The sequence below is a fragment of the Chanodichthys erythropterus genome, chromosome 17, assembly GCF_024489055.1.
Source record: "Chanodichthys erythropterus isolate Z2021 chromosome 17, ASM2448905v1, whole genome shotgun sequence".
Lineage (NCBI taxonomy): Eukaryota > Metazoa > Chordata > Actinopteri > Cypriniformes > Xenocyprididae > Chanodichthys > Chanodichthys erythropterus.
This window is the reverse complement of record NC_090237.1, coordinates 3,994,389-4,007,447: the sequence shown is the minus strand read 5'-3', so window position 1 is coordinate 4,007,447 and position 13,059 is coordinate 3,994,389. Positions and strand designations below refer to the sequence as shown.

At 38.0% G+C, this 13,059-nt stretch overlaps 2 protein-coding genes across 4 annotated transcripts; both read left to right on the top strand.

The window, feature by feature from the left end:
- The first annotated feature begins 282 nt into the window (after positions 1–282).
- Positions 283–4,193, top strand: LOC137005188 (zinc finger protein 583-like). Its single transcript, XM_067366009.1, has 5 exons — positions 283–367; positions 666–782; positions 882–1,202; positions 1,287–1,605; positions 4,106–4,193. Exons 1-5 carry the CDS (start codon positions 283–285, stop codon positions 4,191–4,193), a joined length of 930 nt encoding a protein of 309 aa, XP_067222110.1.
- A 1,992-nt stretch (positions 4,194–6,185) lies between these two features.
- Positions 6,186–12,836, top strand: LOC137004373 (gastrula zinc finger protein XlCGF7.1-like). Of its 3 annotated transcripts, none has more exons than XM_067364636.1 (3): positions 6,186–6,384; positions 9,962–10,142; positions 11,811–12,836. In XM_067364636.1, the coding sequence occupies exons 2-3, from the start codon at positions 10,058–10,060 to the stop codon at positions 12,476–12,478; spliced, it is 753 nt and encodes a 250-aa protein (XP_067220737.1). In that variant the 5' UTR covers positions 6,186–6,384; positions 9,962–10,057; the 3' UTR covers positions 12,479–12,836. The 3 variants fall into 3 exon arrangements, with proteins under 3 accessions (XP_067220737.1, XP_067220736.1, XP_067220738.1); XM_067364635.1 differs by having other exon boundaries at positions 9,956–10,142; XM_067364637.1 differs by lacking the exon at positions 6,186–6,384 and adding an exon at positions 6,401–9,734 and having other exon boundaries at positions 9,956–10,142.
- Positions 12,837–13,059: the final 223 nt, after the last annotated feature.

The window sequence follows — 13,059 nt, the reverse complement described above, 5'->3', positions numbered from 1 at the left end:
TGATGTAAGTACTAAAGTAATGAAATGCATCATATGCCCTGTTTTAGCATTGTTATTGCAAATAAAACTATACAGAATATCTTGTATATGTATAGGTTTCATTGTATTTTAAGTATTTCTATATAAATTCAGTAACTTTGCAAGATCTGGTCTTGTGTCGGTATCACACATGATCACAACTCCCACAATAATTCACCAACAAATATTGGGAATATTCACATCATCCTACAAGAGAAGGACAAACTCCAGGTGTAGCAGCTGAAATCTGTGTGACTGTTAAAGATGGAGTTTATTAAAGAGGAGATTGAAGACATGAGTGATCCAGAACCATCCAGAATAAAACATGAAGATACTGAGGAACAAATAGGTTGGTGTCCATTCCTGATTCTTCATTTTTTTACTGCTTAAAAAATAACGTTACCAAGGTTAAGTTAAACAGATTTAGTTGCTGTCAAATGCACAATGTAGGGATGATAAATAATATCTAAATAGATCATAACGTTGTATGATAGCAATTGTCATGAACATTTTGATTGTATTACCAAGCAAATGACAGAACTTTTGCCACAACACAATACCTGATCTCTTTTGTATTCTGCTATTGAATCTTGAATTTTCACATTTATCCTCCTTGCACTGATTTTGACTTAATATGTTTGTTTCAGACCAGATGGAAGTAAAGGAGCAAAGACACAAACTAAATGAAGTGGAGGGAATACGTAACTTGAAAACTCAACGAAAGAATGCCAAAAAGCTGCACACCTGCACTCAGTGTGAAAAGAGTTTCACATATGTATCTGGACTCCAAAATCATCTACGCATTCACACCGGAGAAAAACCATTCAACTGTGATAAGTGTGGGAAAGATTTTAATTTATCAGCAAATCTGAAAAAACACCTGAAAGTTCATTTGGATAAGAGGCCTTATTTGTGTTCTTTCTGTGGAAAGAGTTTTACACGCCTGGATCATTGTAAACAGCACCAGAAAACACATAATGAAGTGAGAGATCATGTGTGTTTGGATTGTGGGAAGAGCTTTAATAGAGCTGGCAATCTGAAACAGCACAGAAGAATTCATACTGGTGAAAAACCTTACAAGTGCTCATATTGTGACAAGAGTTTCACTCTTTCTGGAACCATGAAAGCGCATGAGCGAGTTCATACTGGAGAGAAGCCGTACCACTGTACTCAGTGTGAGAAGAGTTTCAAAAGTAAAATTGCTCTCAATAATCATCTGCGCATTCATTCTGGAGAAAAGCCATTTAACTGTGATCAGTGTGGGAAAGGATTTAATGTATCATCAAATTTAAAAGAACACCTGAAAATGCATACAAATGAGAGGCAATATGTGTGTTGTTTTTGTGGAAAGAGTTTTAAATGGCGGAACTCTCTTATACTGCACCAGAAAATACACACCGGTGAGAAAGATCATGTGTGTTTGGACTGTGGGAAAAGCTTTACTGCATCCAGTCATCTGAAACAGCACCAAAGAATTCATACTGGAGAAAGACCTTACAAGTGCTCATATTGTGACAGGAAATTCTCTCAGGTTGGACACCTGAAAACACATAAGCGACTTCATACTGAAGAGAATCGCTGTACTCAGTGTGGAGAGAGTTTTCTATTTTCATCAAGCCTTCTTATTCATATAAATAAATATCATAATGCATAATAACTTCAATAACTAACTTTAATTTCCATTGCAAATACACATTTTAGTTTCATTTTGTTAATTTGTTGAAATGCTCTGAAAACTATAAAGACTTGAGAGTTGAAGCTTCACCAGTCAACAACTCTTACATTAAAAGTAGAGTTTTGTATATTCTGTTAGGTTAGGTTGTGTCTAGAATACATGAATGTAATTTGCTTTTCACTAATTAGTCTATTAATGTGTTCTAGAGTATATAGAGTTCTGAAATAAGAGGATATACATCTTGTTTTGATTGAGTTATTATTGACTGAAAATGAATTTAGTTTCAAACAATACTGCACTAAATAAATTTGAGATGTACTGTATTATTAATAATCCCAGACTGAATGATCAGGTCTTGTATCAAGAGGTTGGTGTCCTGTTTTATTATTGACTGTTTAAGGACACTAAAGTACCAAAGCTTCAGTTCACCAGATTTGGTGGCTGTAGTTAGAAAATAACAGCTGTTGTAAAGTTAAAACAGCAACTGAGAAATAAAATTATTTTCTTTATTTACTATTTAAAATATTTGAGTAAACTGTAAAGCCTATTTTATACTAGCCTACATTAAAACTATTAAATAAACTTAATGTACAAATATATAACCCTGTACTACTTTAATTTAGATATACTTATTATTTTCATGGATTCAATGTGTGTGTGTGTGTGTTTGTGTGTATATACAGATGTAACATACAAAAGAAGACTAATTAGAAAGCAAACATGTAGAGCTGAAAAACAAGGTGACTAGACTGTTGAAATCATGTTTACGATTATAGCGGGTTTTTGTTGTTTGTTTTTTTGTTTTTATCGACTATGAAAAAAAAAAAAGAGTCGCCAAATATTTTCGCTCAATTCCGTATATTTCCAATCTGCGTGTGAGCAATGTTCCAAATTTAAATATTTTGACGTGAATCGGCTCTAGTGTTTATGTATTAATGTAATGAAACGCATTATGGGCCCTGGTTTATTAATAAAATTTTTATATAAAACCATACCAAGATACTTTCTTTCTAGGATGAAACGCTTGTTCATTAGTCTGGGTAAACCCAGCCTGATCTGCCGGCGATTTGATTTTGCTCAGCAACTGGAAACCCGTACATTAATTTCTGCTGCGCTGTTACACTTTTGCGGGAACCAATAACTGACTGGCTTATCAGCCTTGCTCGCTATTGGCGGGTATTACACAATGACGATAGAGAAGCGACGGCAAGCAAGAGGTGGATAGTTTAGCCAAACAGGCCATAAACAAACAGGCCATTCTTCTTTCTTAGAAAGAAGAAACATTGGAAATAGGAGGAAGGATGTTTTAATTTCAAGAATGCGCATTGGCCATTGTTTACTGAATCAAAGTATGGTCAGGATTAGGAAACACCAGACTGGGTATTGTGACAAATGTAGTTCAGAAAATATGGAAACAGTAGAACATGTATTATTAAAATGTGAGGCTTATGCTAGAGAAAGATATAAATTATTTCAAGAATTAAAAGAAATGGAAATGGAAGGATTTTCTATTAAAGCGTTATTAGGTAATGGCCCAATGCAATTTAAAATATATGAAGAAGTATTTAATTTCTTAAAAGATACACATTTAATTAAAGCTGCAAGCAGCGATGAAAGGGCCCTCGCACCTGGGCTCACCGCCACCCGTTGGCCTTAGGAAAACAGTGAACAGTGGTCGACATGCATGCAAGCGAATTAATACAGAAGAATTATGCCAAAGTCATTTCGAAATGCCACACTTCCTGTTGCCAACAGGTGGCGCTTTGACCATAACCAAATATTGCGATATAGATGTGTTCAGGCCAGGACCGTTATCAAACACGTGGAGTTTGGAGCAGATCGGACATCATATGCCTGAGTTACAACAACTTCCTGTTTCATGGCGTTTAATCACATACATTAGCACTAAGCCAAGTGTTGCATGATTAAACGTGTTTCTAGTATGTTTGTTACTTTGTGGCATATAATAACATTTGATGTGTATCTGGTTAAATCTCTATGAGGAGTTAATCACAGTGTAAAACATGTCATTTCCTGTTGCCTGCAGGTGGTGCTATGATTGTAACTGAATATTGTTATGAAGATGTCTTCAGGCCAGGACTCTAATAAAACATGTGAAGTTTGGGGCAGATCGGACATTGTTTGTTTGAGGCTACGTCTACACTAATCCGGATATATTTGAAAACTGAGTTTTCGTCTATAAACGCTCCGCGTCCACACTATAATTTTCAAAAATTTTCCAAAAGTTGCTCATCCACACTGAAACGTATGAAAACACTTACATCCCCCTACTGCGCATGAGTAAAGCTTCGACCTGCGTCATTCCCGCTAGGCGTTTATTTACTTTACGGCTCTTTGAAACTTTGAGGCAATGTTGAGGAAAGGCACTGAGTTTTTTAAATGGACCGACAGTGTGGTGGAGCTGTTGCTGCGAGTAACACAGGAGTATAAAGTGGCCAAAGCAAGCGAGAATGTAGACTGGGAGACGTGTCTTGGCTGAATTGGTCATATGACTGCTTCATATGACTAAAAATGCGTCATCGTATTCAAAAGCCTCCGTTTTCAAAGTCCACACTACGACGCGAAGACGGCGTTTTCAAATTTATCCGCTTTGGAGAGCGTTTTCCAAAAGCTATGTTTTCGTTGACTTAAAACGCCGTCTCAGTGTGGACGGAAGGCCAAAATGGAGAGAAAAATATACGTTTTCAAACGAAAACGTATTAGTGTGGACATGGCCTGAGTTACAACAACTTCCTTTTACATGGTGAAACATCAGATTTTGTCATGCCACCATGGACGGCAGTGAAAACTCTAGATCTTCGCAATTTAACATCACAAAGGCCTTTACATTAGACTGACCAAAAATAACATTGATCTGATTAAATCTCTAGGAGTTAATCACAGTGTAAAACATGTCATTTCCTGTTGCCCCCAGGTGGCGCTATGACCCTCAAAAAAGTGATTCACCTTACATGGAGAAACATCAGACTTTTTCGGTCACCACGGACACGCCCTTCAATGAAAACTCAAGATCTTTGCAATTTAACATCTCAAAGGCCTTAAGATTAGACTGGCCATATATGATGTTGATCTGGTTTAATCTTTGAGGAGTTAATCACGGTGTAAAACATGTAATTTCCTGTTGCCCCCAGGTGGCGCTATGACTGTAACTGAATATTGTCATATAGATGTCTTCAGGTCAGGACTCTAATAAAACAAGTGAAGTTTGGGGCAGATCAGACATTGTATGCCCGAGTTACAACAACTTCCTGTTTCATGGCGAAGCATCGAACTTTGCCAGGCCGCCACGGACACGCCCTTCAGCTCTAGATCTTCGCAATTTAACATCTCAAAGGCCTTTAGATTAGACTGACCAAATATGATGTTGATCTGATTAAAGCTCTAGAAGGAGTTTGTTAAAGTACAACATGTGGAAATGGCAAAAACTATCTCACTTCCTGTTGTGTTTACAAACTTTGCACCCAGGGGCTTTTTTTAGGTATTGGGCTTTTACATCTGTCTACCGAATTTCATAACTGTACGTGAAACGTAGCATGAAGGGCGCTTAATTGAAATTTTGTAGGTGGCGCTATTGAGCCATTTTGCCACACCTAATTCTGAAACCCATATCAGATGTAAATTTTCACCACTTCTGACGCATGTGCAAAGATTCATGAGTTTTTGAGAACGTTTAGGCCTTCAAAAATGCGATTCATTTTGGAGAAGAAGAATAATTGGCTGAGCAATTCCAATAGGGTCCTCACACCATCGGTGCTCGGGCCCTAATTAACAGGATTTAAGTCCTGGCGGGAATGCATCATTTTAGTTTGGTTGGCCAACTGCGATTAAACTTGAAAAGAAGAAGAAGGAATTGGCAGATGAATGTGCAAAGGAAGCCACAGGAAAATCAGATATAGACATGAAAGTAAATTATAGTAAGGCTGAGATGAAGTTTTTAATTAAACAACATGTGAAAAATGGATGGCAGAAACAACGGGAAGAAGAAAGAACAGGAAGATGGCTTTATAACATCCAAAGAATTGTTGGTAAAGGTAGAATAACAAGGAGAAATAGAAAGGAAGAATCAATTATATCTAGACTTAGATTTGGACATACAGCACTGTACTCTAAATAAAATAGGGAAACATCATACAGGAGCATGTGAGTATTGTAATCAAGAAAAAACAGTGGAACATGTTATAATGAAAGGTCCTAAATATAATCGAGAAAGAAGAGTTTTGATTTTTAATTTGAAAAGAATCAAGATGATGAAGTTTAATTTGACATATGTATTGCAAAGGAACTCACATGAGGAGTGTATTGATTTTTTAATACTATATTTGAAAATGTCTGATTTAGATAAAAGATTATAGGTGTTTAGAAGGTGTTAGGTAAAGGTCCTTGCGTTCTTGGTCCACACTCCTAACCAGCAGGTGGCGGTAATGCACCTTGAAGTTGTTTGCCAACCGCCAGAAAAATCAAGAAGAAGAAGAAGAAGAACTCTATCTGATCTACCCGTCTCTCGCACGACCGTCACAATCACAGTGACGCCGATTGTGTTAAGCATTTACCTTATCAGAGAGAAATGTAGCAAAGCATTGATCTGACAGTCTCTTCATAGGAAGATTACAAACAGCGATCAATGACACACAATGATTCTCTGCTGTTATTTTGGTGGTTTGCTTCACGATGTGAGTACAGGTCTCTTTTACTTCAATGCCCTTTGATGGTAGACAATATTTTTATTGTTTGCTCATGTTTCGTCTCCCTGCTTCTTGAATCTCGCGCCGCCCGAGCTGACTGGAATTCTTTTTGGTTGTTATGACAATGACGTAGTTCAGGGCGGCTATATTCCGCGTTCATTAGTGTGTTCACACCGCCGGCGGCGAGAGCGTCAAAGTGACGCTAGTCATTCATTTTCAATGAGAGCCGGCGGCGAGCTCCGGCGAGAGCGTCGAGGAGAGTTGAAATCAGGGCTGGGTTCAGCCCCGACAAAACGTTGCAAAACGTTTTTTAAACGGAAACTGTGGCGCGTTGAACACCCTGTTCTGATGACGTAAGAGTTGCAACTATGGCAGCTGAGAAGGCCATTCTTTGTGTTCTTTTTAAATAATTTTCGGAGCCTGATGAAGTCGGTATAAATACGTGTTTAATAGCTACTAAAAAATACGCTCGATGTTACAGTCACTGCCCTTGCCGTCCAGAATAAAAGAGAACATCCCAATGGAGTGAAGGGATTTGTGGAAACTTCTACTATTATTGTCATACAACATTTGACTCGCACTTCATGATGAAAAGACAAACATTTCAGGCTAAGGATAATCCACTTCTTCCCTCCGTGACTGTGTTGATCTATATTTTTTTTATTGTTTGTATTAGGCTTACCAATAGCTGCTCACTGTTGTTGTGCTATATATATGATATTGTAATATTTACCAACTATTCTCGTCTGATTATAGGAAAGTTTATTGAAGTGCCACGTACATCACAATAAAATAGCAAAATATATAAGTATAGTATTTTTATGTTACATTACCCATTGTTCGAGCTGTCTCTTTAATACCGCAGGCTTTATATACATATTGCCACTGATTGGGCTGACATTTGACACACCCACCAAACAAGAGAAAACGTGGCCGTTTCTCAAAACCAAGTTCGCAAACTTCGGACTCGCGTCCTTGGTAGTTAGGACTTGGCAAGTTCGACTCAGGAGAACGAACTCCCGTGGACGGGAGAACACAAGTCCTTGATAACGTCACTAGCTCGCTCTGGCTTTTCCGGTTATCTTTATGTATATTTTAGCCAACAATAAAACGAAATTTGTTATGAAACACCACTCTGCCTCTTTTCGTTTTATTTAAAAAACAAACAAAAACATATTAATAGTCTCAGGCAACGAGTGATTGATTATCTGCAATGTGCATATATTTATAACAAAACGAAATATTAAACAACCCTGCCGCTTTTCGTATATATTTCAAAAATATTAATTGTAATACTATTTGTCCATACTCTGATTAACTTCACTGTAATACAATGAAATGGGCTATAACATAATCAAAACCATGTCTCATTTGTTTTATGTGAGTTTTAATGATCAATAATAGCCATTATAAAAGGTAAGAATATACAATAAGAAATAAAGCAAACAATTCAGTCAAGCGTACAAAATCAGTGCTTTAGTAGGATACAAAAGTTAAATAGCCATATATAAAGTTATGAAACGTCACCCTCAGCCAAAACGGAGCCAGCGGCAAACGTCAGAAGGACTAGCCGAGATAAGGCTGCTCTCGGCTGGGTACATGAGCGCTGAGCGTCCGGTGATCGCCTGGATCTCACAACTCCGACAACGTCAGATCAAATTGTCAGAAAGGCGCAATCTTTATCAATAAACCACAAATTTGAGCTTTAAACCAGCACATTATCGCCTGAAAAACTCTTAAAACTACATATCATGACATAAAAACAGTAAGATGTTTAAATTATGCGGGTTTCTCCTTTACTATTGACGCTTGCTGGTTAGTGCGAGATGCATTCTGGGATACCTGGCTGTCTCAAGTCTGCACAAGTCACCTCTCGATGCATCTTCGATAAAAGGGGCGGATCAAGAACACATCCGGGGATTTGAACTGAACTTGGCTAGATGCGAACTTTGAATTGGAACAGTACTTGGACAGCGACTGATGACGTTTCACAAGAACACAAGTACAGATAAGTACGCATATTGAGAAACGGCCCGTATCTCAAACCCGTTGCACACAGTTTCCAGGAATCACGTCGTTCAACCCGGAAAACGTAGCAAAACGTTGCGCACCGGTTTGAGCTTGAACGTGCCCCAGGTTAACTTTATGGTAATGAGCTATGACGCGGTTTGGCGGCAACCAATTAGAATGCAGAGGTCCTCGCTTGAGAGGCTTCCGATTGGTTGACGCGACTTCATTTACTTTGGCTCTGCTTTGACCCTCCCGTCGGCGGCGGTTTGAATGAACAGTACAGCGTTGTTGGCAGGGCGGCCCAGGCGAAAGTTGATGCTCTTGCCGGCGGCGGTGTGAACACACGGTTAAGCCCCGGGTATACTTCGGCCGTCTGCGTTCGTGCACCGTCCGCATGACGTAATTTTCATCATGTGGAGGGCTCGCGGCCAGCCGCACACCCTGGCCGCGTGCAGGCCAAATTTCGAGACCGCGCGGACAGTCCGCATGCAACAGCGCATGCGCAAGCAGTATAGAAGAGTCCACTAGGTGGCAGTATGCACAGTATTGAGCCGTCAAAGAAGAGTGTGAAAAGACCGGTTTAAAAACAACACGCTTGAAAAGAGAAAAACACGACAATGGATAGCGAACTTGACCAGCGTTTGTGCAAAGAGATTAGAAAGTAACCACATTTGTACAATTCATGTTTAAAGAGTACAAAGACGTGTTTAGGGCGGCAAACTCATGGAGGGGGATAAGTAAAATATGGGAAAGGTTGCACTTAATTTCTTCTCCGATCATGCCCAGTGAATGTCACGTTGATGACACGACTCAGTGCTGCCTTCCGATGTCAGGTAAGCATAGAAAAAAGCTGTACTGCGCATGTGACGAACGCGGTCATCCGCGCGCATCCATGGTGTAGTACACTTTGAAAGACGCACAGACGTGACTGCACGCGACGCGTCCGGGCGTGGAAAGTGAAGTATACCCGGGGCTTTACACTGAACCAGAACAGTATCCGAGTCGCCTTTTAAACTCTCGATGATGCTGAATGACTTCTTTAGTTAGCAAACAAATTGCTCAAGTAGGTATAAATACCGATCACTTTCATGGTTTTTTGCACAACCTGCAAAAATCGCTCGATGCCATTGCTGGTTCTGCAAAACGCAGATCAATGCTACAAACCAATACAAACTAAACCTGCGTCTCAATCAGCTCCCTAGTTCCCTAGGTTGTGAATCAGTATATCATGAAAGTAAATGTGGCTGATTCCCTGATCAGTGCCCTGACAACTGAGCTGATTGAGACACACAGTAAACCTGTCTGGAGTTTTTACATCGCTCTGCAAAGTAAGTCACCCGTATTGTTGATCTGATTAGTTGAAGGACTATCCAATTGCGTGACTAATGCTCGTTGATCACGCCTCTTGTGCAGTAGGAAATACATAGCAAACTCCCCAGACCAATGTTCAATTTTAAATTGAACTTGCTCTGGTGATAGCCAGACTACATGTTCATTTCATTGAAGTAGTTTTAGTATATATTCAGTATCTTCTGTCTGAATTTGGCAGATCTAGTGTCCCACTTACAACAATACTGGGAATATTCACCTCATCCTACAAGAGAAGGACAAACTCCAGGTGTAGCAGCTGAAATCTGTGTGACTGTTAAAGATGGAGTTTATTAAAGAGGAGACTGAAGACTTCAGTATTTCGGAACCATCCGGAATAAAACATGAAGATACTGAGGAACAAATAGGTTGGTGTCCATTCTTGATTCTTCATTGTTGACTGTGTTTGTAGATGTGCATTAATGAGCAGCATATGAGTGATAAATGATACAGAAATGCATCTATATGATGATAATCTTGTATAGTAGTTGTCAAACACATTTTAATTATTAACACTCTGAGGTTTGAGGTATCGCCGGCGATACTACCATGTTTTTTTTTCTTACCTTTGTGAGAGACTCAAAATACTCTGTCAATGTTGCATATACAATTAAGAGTTATACACCTTTTTAATCTGTTGAATATCTTCTTTTATTTGTGTACACTGAGTAAAAACTAAATGTTGTGCTTTTTGTAAAATAAAGAAAACTAACATGATGCGTGATCTCTCGTCTCCCACTGAACAAAGTCCAATCTGATGGTTCTCAGAAAATGAACTGTAATAGTGAATACTAATGACAAAAAAAATAGACTTATGTCCAAAGAAACATTGAAATGTCAGGTTTTAAATTGTGCAAGTCAAATCGAAAACAAACATTCTGTGTTTATGTAATCTGTATGAAAAGAGAGCCATGTCAGAAGTCCGTGATTCAGCTCATTATCTGCTAATGCGGCCACGCCCACGGAGTCAGCGCCATTCAGAGGCAAATTCTGAGGCAATACTTGTATACATTGTCTCAATCGTGTATTTATTGTCATGAAATTGTTTATCTGGATGTTAAAGCCATGGTTAGCGATCTCTAGAAGACATGCCGATCTCTAGAAGACATACCAGTTCCTGGTTCCTGTTCTTCTTTATATGGATTTGTGGCCTAAAGGTGCACAGAGCGCCCTCTGGCTGCAAGTATGAATTGAAAACGCAATATCCAGCACTCATTGTGATAACAATAAATATAGAATAAATTACTCCTCTGTATAGAAAATTGACATAAACATATAAGAATCCATCAATATTTCCCCAAATGTGCATGCTTTTAAGCTAAAAGCCTATATGAAATGCCATAGAGGTAACATAATTGTTCATACACTTTGCATCAAGAAATACATGATATTTTAAAGAATATAATAGAATACCATTATTTTAAATTGAGTTGAGACATGATTACAGAGGGTTTTTTCACAGCCTCCCTGACTGAAAGCCCTCATTAATATGCAAGTAATTTCAGGTCATTATTATGCATTTCTTTTGTCTTCTCAGCTGTAAATGATTATTCATGATGATTCATGCCTCCATGCATACTGTGTTTCTTGACAAAAAGTGTCTTACAAAGACTAAATCAAATATATTGTTTTATATGAAGGAGTAGGCAGCATAATTTTTACATAATTCTGAAGTAAAAACTCTAGTCTACAACCTCCAATACAAAGAAGTCTCGTGAATACAGATTTAATATACTTTTTTGCCCTTATTTCAGTGACTTAAGTTTTTTGTTTTTTCAATAACCATGCATAAACGTTATTCCTTCAAAAACACAAACATGTACATGTTCCTCACATATTATTGTAGCCTAGTTTGTGCTGAATACAGTGTAATGACACTTGTGTCATTAATGTGTTTATGAACAACTGAAAAAATGTCAAAACTTCTCCAGGCCCCAAATCAGCCTCAGACTCCAGAGGGTTAACAATTGAATGGCATGAGTTTTCACATTTATCCTCCTTGAACTGATTCTAACTACCTAATATGTTTATTTTAGACCAGATGGAAGTGATGGAACAAAAACACAGACTGAATGAAGTGGAGAAACATGACTTGAAACCTGAAGAAACAAAAGCCAAAAAGCTGCACACCTGCTCACAGTGTGGAAAGAGTTTCAAAAATGAAAGAGCCCTTAAAAGACACATAAGAGTTCACACTGGAGAAAAACCGTTTACATGCACTCAGTGTGGAAAGAGTTTTCCTGGTGAATCAGGTCTCATTTATCATCTGCACATACACACTGGAGAAAAACCGTTTAACTGTGATCAGTGTGGTAAAGATTTTATTTCATCATCAAATCTAAAAACACACCTGAAAGTTCATTCAGATGAGAGACCTTATGTGTGTTTACTCTGTGGAAAGACTTTTTCACGACAGGGCAGCTTTAAACTGCACCAGAAAACACATAATGAAGTGAGAGATCATGTGTGTTTGGACTGTGGAAAGAGCTTTACTACATCCAGTCAACTGAAACAGCACCAAAGAATTCATACTGGAGAAAGACCTTACAAGTGCTCATATTGTGACAGGAAATTCTCTCAGGTTGGACACTTGAAAACACATAAGCGACTTCATACTGAAGAGAATCGCTGTACTCAGTGTGGAGAGAGTTTTCTATTTTCATCAAGCCTTCTTATTCATATAAATAAATATCATAATGCATAATAACTTCAATAACTAACTTTAATTTTCATTGCAAATACACATTTTAGTTTCATTTTGTTAGTTTGTTGAAATGCTCTGAGAACTATAAAGACTTGAGAGTTGAAGCTTCACCAGTCAACAACTCTTACATTAAAAGTGCAGTTTTGTATATTCTGTTAGGCTGGGTTGTGTCTAGAATACATGAATGTAATTTGCTTTTCACTAATTAGTCTATTAATGTGTTCTAGAGTATATAGAGTTCTGAAATAAGAGGATATACATCTTGTCTTGATTGAGTTATTATTGACTGAAAATGAATTTAGTTTCAAACAATACTGCACTAAATAAATTTGAGATGTACTGTATTATTAAAATGATCCCAGACTGAATGAGGTTGGTGTCCTGTTTTATCCTTCATTATTGACTGTTTAAGAACACTAAAGTACCAAAGCTTCAGTTCACCAGATTTGGTGGCTGTAGTTAGAAAATAACAGTTGTCAAGTTAAAACGGAGAAATAAAATTATTTTCTTTATTTACTATTTAAAAGATTTGAGTAAACTGTAAAGTCTCTGTAAATAAACTAAAACTTTAAAAAGTTTTA

Excerpts from the sequence above, each read along its gene's own strand:
- LOC137005188 (XM_067366009.1), top strand. The coding sequence starts at position 283 with ATGGAGTTTATTAAAGAGGAGATTGAAGACATGAGTGATCCAGAACCA. Across the intron at positions 783-881 it reads CTGCACTCAGTGTGAAAAGA|CAAATCTGAAAAAACACCTG; the intron begins GTTTCACATATG and ends TTAATTTATCAG. Across the intron at positions 1,203-1,286 it reads CTGTACTCAGTGTGAGAAGA|GATTTAATGTATCATCAAAT; the intron begins GTTTCAAAAGTA and ends AGTGTGGGAAAG.
- LOC137004373 (XM_067364636.1), top strand. The coding sequence starts at position 10,058 with ATGGAGTTTATTAAAGAGGAGACTGAAGACTTCAGTATTTCGGAACCA. Across the intron at positions 10,143-11,810 it reads AGATACTGAGGAACAAATAG|ACCAGATGGAAGTGATGGAA; the intron begins GTTGGTGTCCAT and ends TGTTTATTTTAG.